This window comes from Pyricularia pennisetigena, chromosome 2 (genome assembly GCF_004337985.1).
Source record: "Pyricularia pennisetigena strain Br36 chromosome 2, whole genome shotgun sequence".
Taxonomy (NCBI): domain Eukaryota; kingdom Fungi; phylum Ascomycota; class Sordariomycetes; order Magnaporthales; family Pyriculariaceae; genus Pyricularia; species Pyricularia pennisetigena.
In genome coordinates this window covers 7,613,368-7,629,870 of record NC_043741.1, presented here as the reverse complement: position 1 = coordinate 7,629,870, position 16,503 = coordinate 7,613,368, and the positions used below count along the sequence as shown (strand labels likewise).

Here is a 16,503-nt window from a genome sequence, read left to right as displayed (position 1 = left end):
TTCAGATCCTGGGATTTTGGAATCTTTATGAGCAAGAGATGAACATGGCGTGGTTTCAAGCGTTGCTGTGGTACCGGAAAGCGAAATGTCGATCGTGAAATGCTGATTCGAATTTGAATCCAGTCTAGGTTACATGCGGGCGGGAAGTAAGACCAAAAACGGCCACGAGGATAAGAAAGAAAATCAAAAAAGCAACGCGCCACAGATTGTTGCGGAGCGGCAGGGGTAGCTTCAGCCACAAGCGCTCGCTACCTCGCGAAACTTTCTGGGGCGGGCGGGTGCGTGGGGGTGAAAGGAAGGAAACAAAGAAGCATCATTTTCGGGATCCTTGTCAATTTGTTAACAATGTGGAACCCTTTTTGATTTGCGTCAGAGCACTCACTCACTCTAACTTGGTATTGTATGTCTCAGTCTCTCTCTCTCTCTCTCAGTCTGTTAGTCTGGTCGTCTGAATGACCCCCTCTTCTTTCGCCCGCACACCGGATAGCCGCTCGGAAATATCCCGTTCAGCTCCTCAACCACGACACAATGGCGGACGAGGAACCAGCACAAAACAGGTCCTTTCCAATGCCTCCAGACTACTTCTGGAAAGACTTTACACCCCAAAACATCGAACGCATCCAACAGCTGCGCAATGAATACAAGGATGCCACCGGCCTTGACCCCCCGCTTCGATTACCTTCGCTGCCCGAAGAACTATGGCACCTCCAACCGCCGCCAGAACCAGCAGATGGCAAATGGAAAGTCTTTGGAGATACGTATACCGTACGTTGCGTCTCCCCCTCCCCGGCCCCATTGACCCCAGCCTCAACGGGAGTGCATATATCTAACCGCTTCTTCCCCCCCGTCTCTGCGCCTTTCGGCCCCTCCGACAGCTCAAAGACGAACTCCCCACGCTCGAGGACCAAAACATCCAACGAGTGATCCCGACGCCGCCGCCAGCCGACGCCGCCGTGCCCGCGCACGCCGACCGCGCCCTCGTCATGAAGCGGCTGGCCAAGTCGATCCTGCTCAACTTTCTGGAGCTGGTGGGCACAATGGCGGTACAGCCGGCGCACGGCGAGGACAAGGTGGCCGACATATCGGCGTTGCTCATGAACATGGAGCACGCCATCAATGAGTACCGCCCGCACCAGACGCGCGAGCAGCTCATACAGACCATGCAGGAGCGCCTCGACCGCACCCGCGCCGAGACGGCCGCCCTCCGCGCCGCTGCGGACAAGGCCAGGCGCGTCCTCGAGGGCCTGGGGAGCATAAAGGTCCCCACCAGGGAGGAGCTGCTGGGCGACTGGGCCGTCACGAGCGAGGATTTGGCCAGGGAGGAGGACGCGCGGAGGAGGAAGAGGCAGGCTGAGTGCTGGGAGGCTATGGATGCTGCGTTTGCGTAGTTGGGGCGGGAGTGCGGCGATATGAGCTCGCCAAACATGCAGGATGGTCAAAAGAGTGCTGCGAGTCAGCGGCCCTCAAGCTCTGTGGTGTGGTCTCGAGGATCAGCCAAGGTTGAAGCGCCTGTGGTGTGGTTTGGACCCATAGGCTAACGACCCCGAAAGCCGAGGCGGGCGTTGAGAGGAATCTCGACAAGATTTGCCCTGGGTTCATCGGACCTACCGAGGCAAGCCTATAGGCCTCAGGAGCGGAGTGGGGTTTGGTTGGTTGAGAATGCCAACAGCCAAAGCAGAACTGGACTAGGTTGGAGTTTCAAAACTCAGTAGCTTTGGCAGAGGTCCATGTCGTCATGTTGATCCAGGACTCGTGTGCTCGATGCTTGCTGGGCGTTTGCAAATGGGGGAGGGGGGTGCACTATAATCAAAGACAGAGGGAAAACAGTACTCATGGATAGATATTACACATTACACATATAAACCCTTCTCATATGCTTCCAATCACAGACCACAACTTCCCGTCGTTGGTCGATTATTTTACTATTTATAGGGTATTTGTCTGTCATACATCATAAGTTTTCCATGCCTGCGTCGTCCACCACCTCCCCCGAAATGACATATTTTCCATATCCAAACACAATACAAAACATGAAATCTGTCGAGTCTCGATCCCTCACAGAATCTCCTCGGGCTTCACAATAACCCAGTTCTTATCGGCCGTGACCTCCTGTCCCAGGCTGGCCTGCTCCTTGGAGTTGTTGGCAATCATGGCCTGCAGCTGATCCATGTTGCTCTGCTTCTTGTTGATCCACAGCCTCAGGCCGCCCCTCGCGACGTCGACGTCGTGGAACAGCATGTAGCCGTCGCTGTCGGGGGTGTCACCGGCCACCAGGACCGCCTTGCGCCACTGGCTGATGTAGGTCAGGATGGCGCCGTACTTGCCCGACATCCAGGTCGCGGGCGTCCACAGGTACGGCGTGATGGTCAGGTCGAGGTTGGCGTCGGGGTCGTAGACGCCGTGCTCGATCTGCTGGCGGGCCGTGGTGGGGCGCGACGGATCCGAGGCGTTGGCCAGCAGCGTGGTGACGCCGATGACGTTTGCCGGCGGCACGTTGTAGCCGTACTTGGGGTCCGACGCCACCATGCGCACCAGCTCCTCGTTGGACGCCGTCACGACGTAGACCGAGATGCCGTTGTCCATGAGCGCGTTGTACAGCTGCTGCTGGGCCCGGAACGGCACGGGCCGGCTGACCGACACGGGCTGGACGGCGTCGCCCACCCACTGCGTCGTGTTGATCACGCCGCCCTCAAACGTCATGAGCTCGTCGACCCAGCCCTTGAGCTCGCGCAGCTTCATGCCCGAGAACACCTGCGCCGCCCACGGGTAGCAGATCATGGCGTCGACGGCGCACAGCCGGTTGTAGTAGCTGTACAGCGACTCCTTGTACGTCGCCGTGTCCTTGAACGGGATGATCTTGAGCGACGGGTCGAGCTTCTCCCGGCTCAGGACGCCCTTGTTGTCCAGGTACGGGATGAGCGACTCCTCCACGTCGAAGCGCCACGACGTGTTGTCCATGTCGAACGCCGCGTACGCCCCGCTGTGCGCGTTGCGCTTGATCATGGCCTCGAGCGACGACGCCGCCGCCGGAGGCCAGTGAGAGAGCATCGTGCTGTTGGTCTTGATGGGCTTGGCCTGGCACGGGGACGAGCTGGCGAGGGCCGCGAGGCCGGCCAGGGCGAGGGAGACCGTGACCTTCATCTTCTTGCTGGTGATGAGGGAGAGTGTCTTGGAAAAGAGAGAGGAAAAAAAAAAAAGATGGGCTAGGCAAGAACAAGACAGAGTGCGGGACGAGCGACCAGAAGGGTGTCGGGAGGTGGTGGTGAGGACAAAGGAAGGAGACGGCTCTACGGTCAGTAACTCAGGAAGCGGGGGGCGCTACTTAAATGACTCTTTTTCCTCCGACCAACTGGCCGGGACAAGATGCAGGAACCATGTTCTCGCAAACGAGTTCCCCGTCAGTTCATATCGCTATGCGGGGCGCCCAGTCGTATCAAGGCTTGAGAGATAGGAGACGCTATCCTGATTAGTATCAGAGATTCAAGTTTGTCCATGACATTACTTTGTTTACATTGAATGTAGGGGCGCTGGTCCATGGAGTTGGATCGTAACGAGACATCCAATGATTACACCAAATTTGATCAATTGAAGGAAAATGGATGACGACCAGAGACAACAAAAAAGAATTTTAAAAAAAAAAAAAATAAATAAAAAATAAAAGAGATCATGTCTATCAGAAAAAGAACCAAATACCTCAACCAGCCCCCCGGATACCCTTGGGTATACGGTATCTCGACTCCACAAGGCACAAAGTGAAAACTGACTCGCAGGATGGGGTCCGTCGCCTCGGTAATAGCAATTATTTGGTCCTTGTGGGGAGAGCTGACGACATTTGCAAGGGTCCAGGCAAGCCAGGTCAAACTTTTGAAATTGCCCTTTCGGCGCCAGTGCCGAAGACCTTGGGGGGTTCCGGCTCCGGAGGACATTGAGGTTACGTCCATTCATGCTTGGCATCATCTGACTTGCTCCTCCAGAGCAGCTATTAGCGACAAGGTCAATCTGCTCATAGCCTCATAATATACTATCTTTTGTTTCTCACTTCACATCGATATACCTGAATCTGTCTGCCAACCACTTGTCATGCCCAATCCACTCGCAGCATAAAGTGAACCCCAAAAAGGTAATCGAAGCGCCCTTCATAATGAACAGTCTTCCGCACGTGGGCGAACAACGGTAGTTCTGAGGACTACCGACTGAGCCAAGACGAGTTTAGAAAAAACAAGATTTATGATCTCCCGGCCAAGCATTAAGTCAAAGAAAACCTTATACACAAGTAAGTGATTTTTTTTTATTCCTGCTGCATAGAAACAGTAGGTTACCATGAGTTTAGAAGAGAAGAATGAAAATCAAGTGACCGACTCCGAAGAAAAAAATTCGCTCATGATCCGGGATAAACTGTCAATCAAAATCTTTGAAAAGTAAAAAATAAAGAATAAAGCGAAGCCAACGTGTCAAATCCACTCAGCGCCCTGCAAATGTGTAGACAAGACAAGACAAGACAATCATGTAGCAGCGTAAACTCATTATGATGCCCGCTTCATTGTGACCTCAGACTTGCCCGAACGAGACTGAAACTGCCCCAGCATTGACGAACCCGGGACCTGTGGAATGGGAATCGGCGTCGTCGAGAGGCGCTCCGTCCGCCGCTGGGCCAAGTTGTCCTACTTCGCTCCGCCAGCTGTCGGAGGGGCTGCTGGCGCTGCTGCGGCTGTTGCTTGGGCAGCCGCGGGGGCTGCCGAGGGCACGGGCACCGGAGTCTGAGCCGGCCTGGTGGCGGTCGCAGAAGCAGCACCGGGAAGCTTGTTCTGTGGCGTGTGTGGCACGTGAGGAATAGGGACAGGGGTTTGCGATACCGGTCGTGGATGCGCTGGCTGAGTTGCTGCAGCGGGAGTAGCAGTGGCGCCCGGTTGTTGCGTGGGCGGCATCGGAGACGCAGACTGTGCCTGTGGCTTCTGGGACAGAGTTCGTTGCTGCTGCTGCGGTTGCTGTTGCGGCGGTCGTGCTTGCGGTGGCTGGACGGGTCGGGTTGGCGCTTGCACTGGCTTCGGCTGCTGCTGCTGCTGCTGTTGTTGTTGTGGAGGTGGTGGTTGCTGTGCCGGCTGTCGGGCTGGCTGCTGCTGGGCCGCCATTCGGTGTTGCTGCTCCTTGACATTATAGTCGTGCAGTAGCGTGCTGAGAAGTTGTGCGTCATCTCTAGTACCAGGGTGCTCGGTATACACCTTCTTGATCACCTCCCACTCTTTCGGTTGCATCTCGTTGGCCGATGGGGCACAAAGTAGCATACGGGCCGTCGCGCTGTGAACAAGCTCAGGTCCCAGGATGCTAGTGGCGCGCGCAATGGCGGCTTGCGAGGGCGGCTGCGGACCAGCAGCTTGGAAGTTTGCCGCAGTCGCGTTAGCAGCTGCAGGTGATGCTGCGCTCAACTGCTGAGCAGCCTGCTGTTGCTGCATTTGTTGCTGCTTTTGAGCAGCCAGGGCATGGGGAGTAAGAGGTACGTGAGAGAACTGTTGATTTGCTTGCGGAAACGTCGGTCCAGCCGGGGCTGGTTGCTGCTGATGCTGAAATTGGCCCCTCCCCTGACCGTTAGTCCCTGGTGACGGCGAAGCCATAGTCGACGGGAAACCCCCATGCGGTGTGTTAGGCGACCAGGTCGGTGCCGATGCAGATGAATGCCTAGGTTTGCTACCCATCGAATTCGGCGTTGGCGTGCCTTGGGGTTGCGGGTGCTGGAAAGTTGCTCCGCGGGCCTGCTTCTCGCGGAGTTCCTGCAGCTGTGCCGCCTGGTTCTGATAGACAAAGACTGCAAGGAGCATGGGCTCTGTGCGCTTCTCGGGTATCTTATTGTCCTCAAGGTTGAGCATTATTTCGGGATAAGGCTGGTCCGGGAGAACAGGAATGAGGTATGTCGCGGTGATGCCAGGCTGGGGGTTGGTGACGGCGGCGTAGCGATTCCTTTGGACAAAATATGACACTATCTTTGCAAAATCCGCTTTGCGATCGTCCCTGGCAGGGTGTACACCCGTAACTATCACGTCCATCTCGGCCCTCCATCTCATGCCGCACAGGTAGGCTGACGTAGTTTCCTCGTCCAGACGGCCATGGACGTGTAGCTTGGACGGAAAGACTTGACTCCATGGCTTGCCGTACGCGTTCAAAAGATTGCCACCACCCGCCCATCTCGACGTGACGGGCACGCTCGCCACGTTGGGCATGTCTAATATTCCTCTCCAGACGACTTCTGGGTCCGTCTCCTCGGTGGGAGAGTACCCATCCGATTCGGTCGCATCATCTCCCATCAGCATCCTGTCAACATCGGGGTCGTGAACAGAACCCTTGGCCGGAGCAACCGCCTGCGATAGTCGTCGCCCCGGCTGTGATGGAGACTTGACCTGGGAGAATACTTTGTTTATATCAAAGCTTGGTGATCGGGCACTTGATTGAGTGTCTATCCTCATCTTTTCTCTGGCAGTCTGTGAAGGGCGACGAATATCCAAATCAGCTGGCAGCTCTACCTCCATGGCATCACCTCCAGGTTGATCAGCTGGAGATTGCTCATCGTCCACGGGACCGGCCGGGCCAGGAACAGACTCGCGGATCCTTATGGGGGCGCTAGGCGCATCATCAACGGCCGACGAGGGCTCATCCTCGACTATTTCTTCACCCTTGTGCGTTTTTCTCATCCGGGGCCCATTATCACTGATCAAAATACTCTGCTTCTCTGCACGTTTGAGCATCTCAGCCGTCTCTCGCTGCAGCTCCTTCGAAGCCATCTGATCCGTCGTCATGGTTGCCAAAATTGGGGGCGACAGGGTGCTTTCGAGTAATCCCTTGACAAGGTCCGTGTTGGACTTGAGATTGAAGGCCAGAGTTTTAATCTGAGCAGCATATTTGCTGGTGTTGGCATGCGTGTCCTGCACGGCGCGCTCAATCTGAATAGCAAGACGCTCCGCAACTTGTGCTGCCGTTGATCCCTCGCCTGGAGAAATTTTTTTCTTCTTCTCCAAGGCTGACAGAGCGGTAGAGATACTTTTCCTGAGGGCCTTGGCCGTGGACTGCTGGGCAGCGGGCAGCTCACCAATGGCAGCCGGCAAGTCCGCAGGAGGGTCGTACTTGACTTTCCGGCGAGGAGGAGACGGAGGGGGAGGAGGAGCCGGAGCCGCAGCCGGAGCCGCAGCCGGGGCCGCAGCTGGGGCCGCAGCCGAGGCTGGTACTGAGGCCGATGCTGGAGCAGGGGAGGGTTCAGTGGCTGGCTTGACTGTTGCTGGCTCGGCACTCGCCTTGGGCTCCTCGGCTGGGGTAGGTACACTCTGAGTGTCCGAAATTTTACGTATTTTCGAGGCAGAACCCTGAGTTGCAAAGGAAATGTTAGCAAAGGTCAACGCTGGTAGGAACCAACATTTCAAGAGCAGAAGAGCCAAACCTTTTGTGCTTGGTCATCTGCCGGATCGCGAGCTTTACGCTTATTGCCGGCGGCGGACGCGGCAGCTTTGGAGGTCGACTCCTTCTTTGCATCCACTGCGGGCGCAGGGGCAGGCGTAGGTACAGGAGCGGGAGTCGGGGTCGGAACCGCCGCAGGAGCAGGAGATGGCTTGCTCTTGACACTAGCAGGAGTCGCAGCTCGTTCCTCTTTGGCAGCCGGCTCCTTGGGAGCCTCACTCGCGCGCCTAGCCGCAGCAGCAGCAGCAGCAGCCGCTGCTTTGGCCTTCTTTCCCTTCTTGGGCTTCTTGCTCGCCTCCTCAGCCTCCCTGGCCTTCTCCTCCTCGTACGCGCGGCGGCGGGCGACCCACGGCTCCTCGCCGCGAGCAATGCCGTCGAGCAGCTCCTTGTGGTCGGCCGGGCGGCATTGTTCGCAGAAGTATTTACTAGCAAGATCTTCCTCGAAAATGCTCAGGCCCATACACACATTGTGCTGCCACGCGTCGCACGTCTCACAGGCAATCCACGGCTCGTTGGGGTCGGCGTTGTCCTGGTCTGTGGCACCGCACACACAGCGGATAATCTCCTCGGGCTCCTCCTGCTTCTCCTCCTTCTTCTTGCGTCCGCGCTTCTTTGGCTGTTCTGGTGGTTGGTCGAGCTGATCGAGGGCTTTATGCTGGCCCTTGGTGCTGCGCACCGATCGGCGGGGTTCGGCTTCTGCTTGGTGACGACGTCGCTGTCAGTACATGGCATCTCGCCCAAAAGAGAGGCCGACTTGGGTTTCTAGACTCTCGAGGCCCGCACCGTGTCTGTCCAGATCGTTGGGGGATGCAGTCCTAGGTCAATGTGTGTCAGGAAGCTTACCAGACATTGTAGTTGAACTACCACTAAGCAGATGACGTCCGGGTCCTCGAAAGGCGGAGACAGTCCATAAAATGCTTCTTCTGATCGGTTGATCAACTACTGAGAGAGGCTCAATTCACGAACGCAAGAGGGCATAGACGATAGAAATTGATCACGGTCCAAGTAGCTCAACCTGGCGATGATGAATGGTAGTGGCACCAAAGACACGACTGGAGCGGGGAACAAGACGGAAGGGAAAGCTCCTCCGCAGCCAATTCGCGCGAACCAACCCGTGTTGCCAAATTCAAATGAAACACCAGCCCACGGCCAAAATTGAGCCCCGAAAAGCTATCAGAACTCAGTTGACTTTTGAAAGTATAAAATCACGTCCAAATCACTCCAATCTTGGGCAGTGTTGTGGGGTTGGGTGTGCGTGAACCGTTAAGAGCCGACGCGTTGAGGAAATTTGAGGTGGTGGGTGACGCCGAACGGTTGGCGCGTGGTGACTGATGTAGCTAGCTAGCGCAACACCTGCAACCCAGGGCTATCGAGCTCGACCTAGGTGGAAAGACGGGGAAGAACGGGTGTGAAAAATGTATTTTCAGAGTCGCCCACACCTGGCGACAGCTTTCGTGAGCTTGACGACAGTCAGAGGTCCCAGATATGGTGCAATTCGTGGGGTTGGTTGTCGAGTCCAACGTGACTGACTGATCATCGTTGATGCGGAGGAAGTTGAGGGCTCTAGAAAGTGGGCGGCGGAGAAGATAACGATGGATAAGTACCGGGACGCCACATAGATTTGCTGACCTAAGCGATGCAATGGGTCTTTATCGTCTTTATCAGCCCGTGGCGGCCTGACAAGCAAGGCCCACATCAGAAAGAGCTCTGGTCTTCCGCGAGGGAGCGTCAAGGTGGAGCACCAAGCTCATGCTGAACGTACGTGCGTGTGCTCGATTGCCTGGAGCTCTCCGCCAAACGCCCGCCTGAACCTACGCCGCCTTTCGCGTGTGTTGGAACAACTCCATATTCCGGCATCCAACCATCACCAAAACACATACCCCACGAGCCGCATACTCCTCCACTGCAGTTGAGAAATAGACATTCTCCCTTTTCGACCCTCAGTTCATCCACAATGTCTCGCAGATACGATTCCAGAGTAAGTCAACCTGCGCTTCCTTCCCCTCTCCTTCAATTTGGGTATATCGACTCCGGGGTACATACCTACAATACCAGCCCACCAGCAAACATCCATATGCACATGCACACAAAGCTTCGCACCCAAGTGACGAAAGCCAAGCTTACCAACAAAACCCCTTGCCGCCGTAGACAACAATCTTCTCCCCAGAAGGCCGCCTCTACCAAGTCGAGTATGCCCTGGAAGCAATCTCCCACGCCGGCACCGCCATCGGCATCCTGGCCAAGGACGGTATAGTGCTGGCCGCCGAGCGGAAAGTGACATCGAAGCTCTTGGAGCAGGACACGTCTGCGGAAAAGCTGTACATTCTCAACGACAACATGATTTGCGCCGTAGCGGGCATGACCGCCGACGCCAACATCCTCATCAACTTCGCCCGCCAAAACGCCCAGCGCTACCTGCTGACCTACAACGAAGACATACCCTGCGAGCAGCTGGTTCGCCGCCTGTGCGATCTGAAGCAGGGCTACACCCAGCACGGAGGTCTCAGGCCCTTTGGAGTATCTTTCATCTATGCCGGCTGGGACCCCCAGCGCCAGTTCCAGCTCTATCTCAGCAACCCCTCGGGCAACTATGGCGGCTGGAAGGCCACAAGTGTCGGCGCCAACAATGCCAGCGCCCAGAGCTTGCTCAAGCAAGACTACAAGGAGGACTGCAGTCTGAAGGAGGCATGTGGGATGGCCGTCAAGGTGCTTAGCAAGACGATGGATTCCACCAAGTTGAGCAGTGAGAAGAGTATGTGTCTGCGTGTGGTCTCTAAGCCCTCTGAACCTACCCCAACTACAAGGCATTCTGCTAATATATTTCTTTTTGCTTTCAGTCGAGTTCGCCACCGTCGGCCAGACCAAAGACGGCAAGGTCTACCACAGGCTATGGAGCGCAGACGAAATCACAGCGTTATTGAAGGAGCATGACCTGGCCAAGGATGACAGCACTGATGACAAATAAGCGTGAAAAGGGACGTTTTGTCGAGCGAATGATGACATGATGGAAGTATTGGGATTTCAAATCTTAGACAGACAGCATAGCACCAACGGGGTGGGTGGGCCAACAAAAAAAAAAATGCGAAACCCGAGACCTCAATATGTCTCACAAGTAAACGCAAAAGGCCCTCTACTGTACCATTTGTACTAATATAACCAAGGCATGGACGACGAGAACAAATGAGACAGAATGTTGCTCGTTATATGACGTCTCCTCATCTCTCCATGATCCTCATCTCATACCCACCGCTATAACCAGCAGAACTACCGCCGCCTCCCCGGCCACCACTCTCCTCGTCCCTCCGCATCCTCGCATACCCTTTCCCCCGATCCTCTACCGCCCCTGGACTGGGCCACGGCTCCGAACACCTGTAGCTCCCCAACCTCGGCCAGTAGCGCCTGTAGCTCCAATACGTAACCACGGACCCGAGCAGCGCCCCCGTGCATACGTCGTAGACGTCATGCCTGTAATCCTGACACCTGCTAATGGCGATCATGGTCGCGCCGAGCAGGGGAATCATACAGAACAGCGCCCTGCCCAACCCCCTCCCGTGCGCGGCCGAAACCACCCTCTCCATCTTTCCCGCACCGATGCCGTCCTCCTCCCCGTCCCTCTCCCCGTCGTACGCAAATATCCTAAGCTGGCCAGCCAGGAACAGCGCCGTGTAGCCGAGCCCGGCAAACGAAAAGCTCGAGTGGCCGCTCGGGAAGCTCCTCCACCCGTCGTGCAGCAGGTGGTGCTGCGTCTCGGTGCAGACGGTCCAGTCGACGAGGCGGTTCGCTGCGGTTCCGGACTTCGGCTTGCAGCGGGCGAGCAGGTCCGGGCGCGGGCGGCCGACGGCGTTCTTGACCACGTCGGTCAGGAACGTCGTCAGGATGATGCCGATGGCCAGGCCGAGGATGGCGACGTGGTGCTTGTGCGCCGAGGCGCGCGTCGCGAGGTTGGTGGCCACCACGACGGCCAGCGGCACCGCGGCCGCGTAGACGACGTTCATGGCCACGGGCACGCGCTCGTGCTCGGCGTGCGGGAACGAGATGGCCAGGTCGCTGATGGAGAACATGCGGTGGAAGGGCTCTACGAAGAAGACGAGCTGTTTGGTTTGGGAGCGTGTCAAAAAAGAAAATTAGTTGGATACGGGGGGAGCTTTGTTTCAGCACCACGACCATAGCGACAAAGACATACCACCATGTAGCCAGCCACCAGTGCTGCGAATCCGACATAGTCGGGAGCGTACGACCGCCGCCAGAACCGAGCCACAGAGCACAGAATCCCATCGCCGCGGTCTCCTCCGCTCCTGTCATTTGACGGCGCCATGGCTTCTAGTCACCGTCCGCGGATTGCTTTCACGAGCGCCCAGAGCATTTGGGATTTGGCAGGTCGTCTGGGAAATAGAGTCAGAAAAATAAAAATAAAAATTCCGCTATATGTATACAAGTATTTTATTGCGATGCAATAGGTTTTGCGAAGGAATACCAATCTAGTAGTAAGGCTATGAGTTAAGAATGGACACGTCGCTGACAGAGGTTCGTGCAAGTAAACGTTTGAGAACGCTTGTCAATCGCCAATCTAAAAAAAAAACAGCCCGTTCCAGATCGAAGACCTACAATCCTTGCCCGGCTCCGCACTATTTGTTCGGCAATAGTCTTCAGACCAACCGGGATCTCTACCCATAATAAGTCACACTAGGCTCAGGCACTGGCTCCATGCTGTTTTGTCAAGGGTGATAATTATTCCTCCCAAAAAAGACTACGCTGACACTTGTTTCTCAAAGCTATCCGTAGACAATCAGAAAAAAAAAATAAAAATAAAAAGGCAGAAGCGATGCGTCGAGACATGTACACGACCAGCTAGCACTTTTTTGAAATCAGGAAAAAGAGAACCATATACTCCTTTACTCATAACCTCCAGCTTGTACCAGACAAACGCGCAGCGCTGCAATGCCAAACCCTCCCAAGACAAAGAAAAATAATAATAATGATAATAACACTGAAGCAATCAGTAGCACACAAACACCCATCCATACCTGCCAGAACTCCTCTCGTCTATATCCCGCTTGAGTGCATACCATGTTCAATCTTGCCCTTGACGACACAAAAAAAAAAAAAAAAAAAAAAGAAAAAAAAAAAGGCCAGTATATGGGACCGTTAGAAGTGACTGAATCCCAAGCTGACAGAGTATGGGCTGTTTCTCCCAGGATAACTATAAAGCTAGAAGATCGAGCGCTGTTTCTTGTGTATCTGAATCATGCCGTGGGCGGTTGCATCCATGAAACATTAATCATCCTCTCAAGCCTCAACCTCTTCGAGAAGACGTTGAACTTCAGAAGAGTTGAGTACTATCCGCTTTCCGAGCTCTTCGCGGGGTTTACCGTCACGAACAGCACCAAAATCGAGAATCTGTGTTGAGACGCCTTTGTCAGTAACCTTCATATCCATCAAGTGGATATCCGCCTATGATGACTTACCTCGATATACGTGAGGCCGTCTCGCTGGACCGCTGCGACACATCTCCTCCCGTCAAACTTGACTTGCCAGACCCCACTGAGATCCGTCAAGAGATCCTCGATGCACTCGCCAGTGGCAATATCCCACATTTTCACCGTTTTTTCACTACCACTGATGACTTTACGGCTATCATGCTGAAAGCAGGTAATGGCCGCAGTGTGGGCTGTGAGAATGCTCTTGCACTTGCCATTCTCGGGATCCCAGATGCGAAGAGTGCTGTCAGCCGCCGCAGAGACAAGCCGCTCGTCTCGGAGGTCGAGAAGTCCGACAAGTAAACTGTGGCCCTCGAGTGTATACAGACAAGCGCCAGTTTCCAAATCCCAGATCTTGACGAGAGAGTCCATGGATCCAGAAATGCAACGGTTGCGCTTGTGGTCGAGCACGACAGAGTACACCTTCTGTGAGTGGCCCTGTAACATGTGCAGCTGCTCGCCCGTGCTGATACGCCATACACGGACGGAACTATCATAGCTGCCCGATACAAGAGTATCAGCATGTGCTGAGATGGCACGGACGGAGTGGGTGTGACCCTGGAGGATCCGCAAAAAGTATGGGCACTCCGCGTCGTTGGCGGGAGGGCCTGTCTGAATGTATCGTCTAGATCCGGCCTCGGGAAGACGCCAAACGCGAAGTTGACTGTCCCGGGATCCTGTAATGATCAAGGGCTTGGCTGGCGACATTATTGGCTTGCCATCCATATCAGTACCCACCTCAGTGGGCATCAGGATCTGTAGGCACCTTACTGTGGACGTATGTCCATAGAATACTTGTGTGCAGAGGCCCTTTTCAATATCCCAGACGCGAACCGATCGATCCGTGCTTCCGGAAACCAAAGTGTTACCCTCGTATTGCAGTGCCCAAACTCCACCTTCATGTCCCTCGAGCTTTTGCCTCAGCTTGCCTGTGTTGGTGTCATAGACGTGTATCAACTGATCGTCGCTCCCAGTGATGATCTTGTCTTCATCAAACTGAAGGCAGGTGATGACATGACGAGGATGCGCCGCAAAAGCCACGTGGCCAGGTTTGACCTTGCCGCTTGTCCAGTTTTGCCGGATCATGTAGTGCCGGCGGAATAGGGACTTAAACAAGTGCAACCTTCTAAGAGAGGGAAGTCCAATCCCTGGATCACTAACCGCAATGGCTGCCGCTGTGGCGGCTGCAATAGGGCCTTCCCTGTTTTGTTGATGATGGCTCGGCTCCATTCCATCCGACTTGTGGACTTCCTGAGTGTTTGCGCGCCGCTTCGAGCGGTCTGCTGATGGATAGCCCGCCATGGGACGCTTCCGCTTTGCAGGCCTCGTCCTCTGGGACGCATTTGGCTTTGCCGTCTTCACCAGCTCTGGTTCAGTGGCAGTAAGTCGACACTGCAGGCTGAGATCAAGCTCAGCACCGTAAATGCCAACGGGGTCTTGCCAACCCCAACCTTGAAGGATCGCCTTCTCCAGTTCACTCTCAGAAACTTCGAACCCATTTCGATCGCATAGTTCCTTCCAGCCCGTTTCGTTGCCATCGATGATGGATCTCCACAGTTTCGACACCTGGGCAGCTCTGCAGAGATCGCGGTAATCCAGATAGCTCAGCACCTGAAGTGAAAGTTCGGCCGGAAGTTGCTTAATGAAGTCGCACTTCAAAGCGGGGTTGACAACATCGGCAACCATGTGCAGTGTCTTTCGGGGGCAACGCCTTAGCAGCTGGTACATCATCAGTGACTTTAGTTCGTTTGGTAATGTGTCGAACTGCTCAACCATGTACTGCGTATCAAGTATGCTTTGCCTGGAAAAACGCTCCGACCCTCCTCTCCTTCGACGCTCAAGGGCATGCTCAGCCGCGTCGGAGGAATCGTCCTTGTTGTCCGCTGATGAGTTATCCCTGAGGAAGCGTGACCGTCTCTGTCGTGCAAGCTGCTGGGAGAATTCCATTTGGTCGTCCTCGTCCACATCGCCGTCATCCTGCTGACTATTCTGCAACTGCGCCGCCTGCAGCGTAGGCGATAGGCCCGGGCTAGGGAGACTTGCATCTTGCGCCGCAATGGTATCCACGGTAGGTCTGGGCCTGTGGAAGGGACGTGCAGGCTGCTCGTCTGCGTCTCCGAACGAAACCGAGTCCGCCTCCATTATCGGGGGTGTAGTTACCGACCCGCTGTACGCAGTATTTGCCTCACTCTCAGCGGGACTGGCCGCGTCAAAAAGCGAAGTCTGTTGAGTGCCTGAGTCCGCTGATTCTCCCTGGTCTAGGGGCTCGCGGCGACTTGAACGCCGCCGACTGCCCCCTACCAACTCTGTGGCATCAGGAGTAGCCAGATATCCAGCCGCAGAATCTGATTCCACTCGCCTCTGCTCCGTAAATGGTCTTCTCATTCTCTCCGATCCGGTTGAGGTCATAATCGGGCGGTTTGAGCGGGAAAACTCCTCCCTCCCGATGGAAGCGTATGGTTTTGCCGCATTTCGAGATGGGATGCCACTGGCCCTTCGGGTCGGCCTCGGCTTGTTGTTGAAGAAGGTTGGAGTCGGGGATTCTTGCTGCGGGGTATCAGGTGTTTCCAAGGCATCGACTTCGAGATGACAAGGCCTGGGCTCGTGTTCACTCTGCGATTCGGAATTACTCATTAGCTTGACAAATTCATTCATAAAGAAGACCATCATAGATGGTGATTTAATGTTCATCCCAAGCGACGCACCTTGTACATGGCCTCCTCAAATGACGAGTCGACTGGAAACAGTCCTTGCTGGTAATCTTCGATATCCATGGTAAATTTAGCCAGTTCGGGGGGCGTTGGTCGATTCGCCAGTGGATACTCTTTTGTATCGAGGGAACTGAGCGGTCGTGGCTCGCGTAACAACAGCGGCGGTATCGCTAATTTGGTAGTCTTTGTTGTCGTCACCGTCGTCGTCTCGACACACTGAGCCAGCTCAAACTGGAGTCGTGAAGATCGCTGACCGACTGGGCCGTTGTCTGCCTCATCATAATTAACAGACATCTGCTGTTTCGATCGAGGCCGGCCTACATCGGTGGTCTGCTGGATGGGCGGCGGTGACACCGAAGCCATCTTTGGCAGAGCTATGAAGGGACGAGCAACCGCTCGTGATCGCTCCGAAGGCTACCGGTGATAGTCACGGTTTTATTTTTTCGGTGACGGTGCGTGAGAAGATGGCGTGTGACACCTTAGGGGCGGGGGCGATGCGGAAAGCTTTTCGAGCCGGGTAGCGGGCTAAGATGGGAAGCGCAGGACAGACTCGGAACAAAGAAATTGAAGATGTTATTTTTTTTTTTTTTTTCGCTCGACGCTGGAAACCCTTTCAGCTTCAACCAGTCAGGTCATCAAGAAGCAATAGACGACGAAATGGATGTCTTTTTTTCTGTCTTGTCCCTAGAAATCAGCGGTTCGGTAGGTCTTTGGGGGTGGCGGGTTTCGGCCCACGCGTTGAAATCGGCGGGTTTCGTGGCTGCGGCACGGCGTTGCGTAAGAAGTACAGCCGAGCTGCTTACCAAAGTTGGCGGGGATCGTGCTCGCGCCGTGTAGGGAAATGGAAACGATCGCAGCAAGGCGATAACTAGTTGTCT

General features: G+C 55.1%; 6 protein-coding genes across 6 annotated transcripts; 2 read left to right on the top strand and 4 right to left on the bottom strand.

Annotated features, from left to right (window-relative positions):
- Positions 1 to 528: 528 nt before the first annotated feature.
- PpBr36_02079 (uncharacterized protein) lies at positions 529 to 1,388 on the top strand (the record flags this gene model as incomplete). The annotated part of the gene is made up of 2 exons (XM_029889262.1): positions 529 to 765; positions 876 to 1,388. The coding sequence occupies 2 exons, from the start codon at positions 529 to 531 to the stop codon at positions 1,386 to 1,388; spliced, it is 750 nt and encodes a 249-aa protein (XP_029751848.1).
- A 667-nt stretch (positions 1,389 to 2,055) lies between these two features.
- On the bottom strand, positions 2,056 to 3,141 carry PpBr36_02078 (uncharacterized protein; the record flags this gene model as incomplete). The annotated part of the gene is made up of 1 exon (XM_029889261.1): positions 2,056 to 3,141. One exon carries the CDS (start codon positions 3,139 to 3,141, stop codon positions 2,056 to 2,058), a length of 1,086 nt encoding a protein of 361 aa, XP_029751849.1.
- A 1,520-nt stretch (positions 3,142 to 4,661) lies between these two features.
- On the bottom strand, positions 4,662 to 8,287 carry PpBr36_02077 (uncharacterized protein; the record flags this gene model as incomplete). The annotated part of the gene is made up of 3 exons (XM_029889260.1): positions 4,662 to 7,346; positions 7,421 to 8,133; positions 8,281 to 8,287. The coding sequence occupies 3 exons, from the start codon at positions 8,285 to 8,287 to the stop codon at positions 4,662 to 4,664; spliced, it is 3,405 nt and encodes a 1,134-aa protein (XP_029751852.1).
- Positions 8,288 to 9,391: 1,104 nt separating this feature from the next.
- Positions 9,392 to 10,402, top strand: PpBr36_02076 (uncharacterized protein; the record flags this gene model as incomplete). Its single annotated transcript, XM_029889259.1, has 3 exons — positions 9,392 to 9,415; positions 9,586 to 10,189; positions 10,275 to 10,402. The coding sequence occupies 3 exons, from the start codon at positions 9,392 to 9,394 to the stop codon at positions 10,400 to 10,402; spliced, it is 756 nt and encodes a 251-aa protein (XP_029751853.1).
- A 250-nt stretch (positions 10,403 to 10,652) lies between these two features.
- Positions 10,653 to 11,752, bottom strand: PpBr36_02075 (uncharacterized protein; the record flags this gene model as incomplete). Its single annotated transcript, XM_029889258.1, has 2 exons — positions 10,653 to 11,528; positions 11,621 to 11,752. 2 exons carry the CDS (start codon positions 11,750 to 11,752, stop codon positions 10,653 to 10,655), a joined length of 1,008 nt encoding a protein of 335 aa, XP_029751850.1.
- Positions 11,753 to 12,723: 971 nt separating this feature from the next.
- Positions 12,724 to 15,988, bottom strand: PpBr36_02074 (uncharacterized protein; the record flags this gene model as incomplete). The annotated part of the gene is made up of 3 exons (XM_029889257.1): positions 12,724 to 12,834; positions 12,903 to 15,527; positions 15,620 to 15,988. The coding sequence occupies 3 exons, from the start codon at positions 15,986 to 15,988 to the stop codon at positions 12,724 to 12,726; spliced, it is 3,105 nt and encodes a 1,034-aa protein (XP_029751851.1).
- Between the last annotated feature and the right edge of the window lie 515 nt (positions 15,989 to 16,503).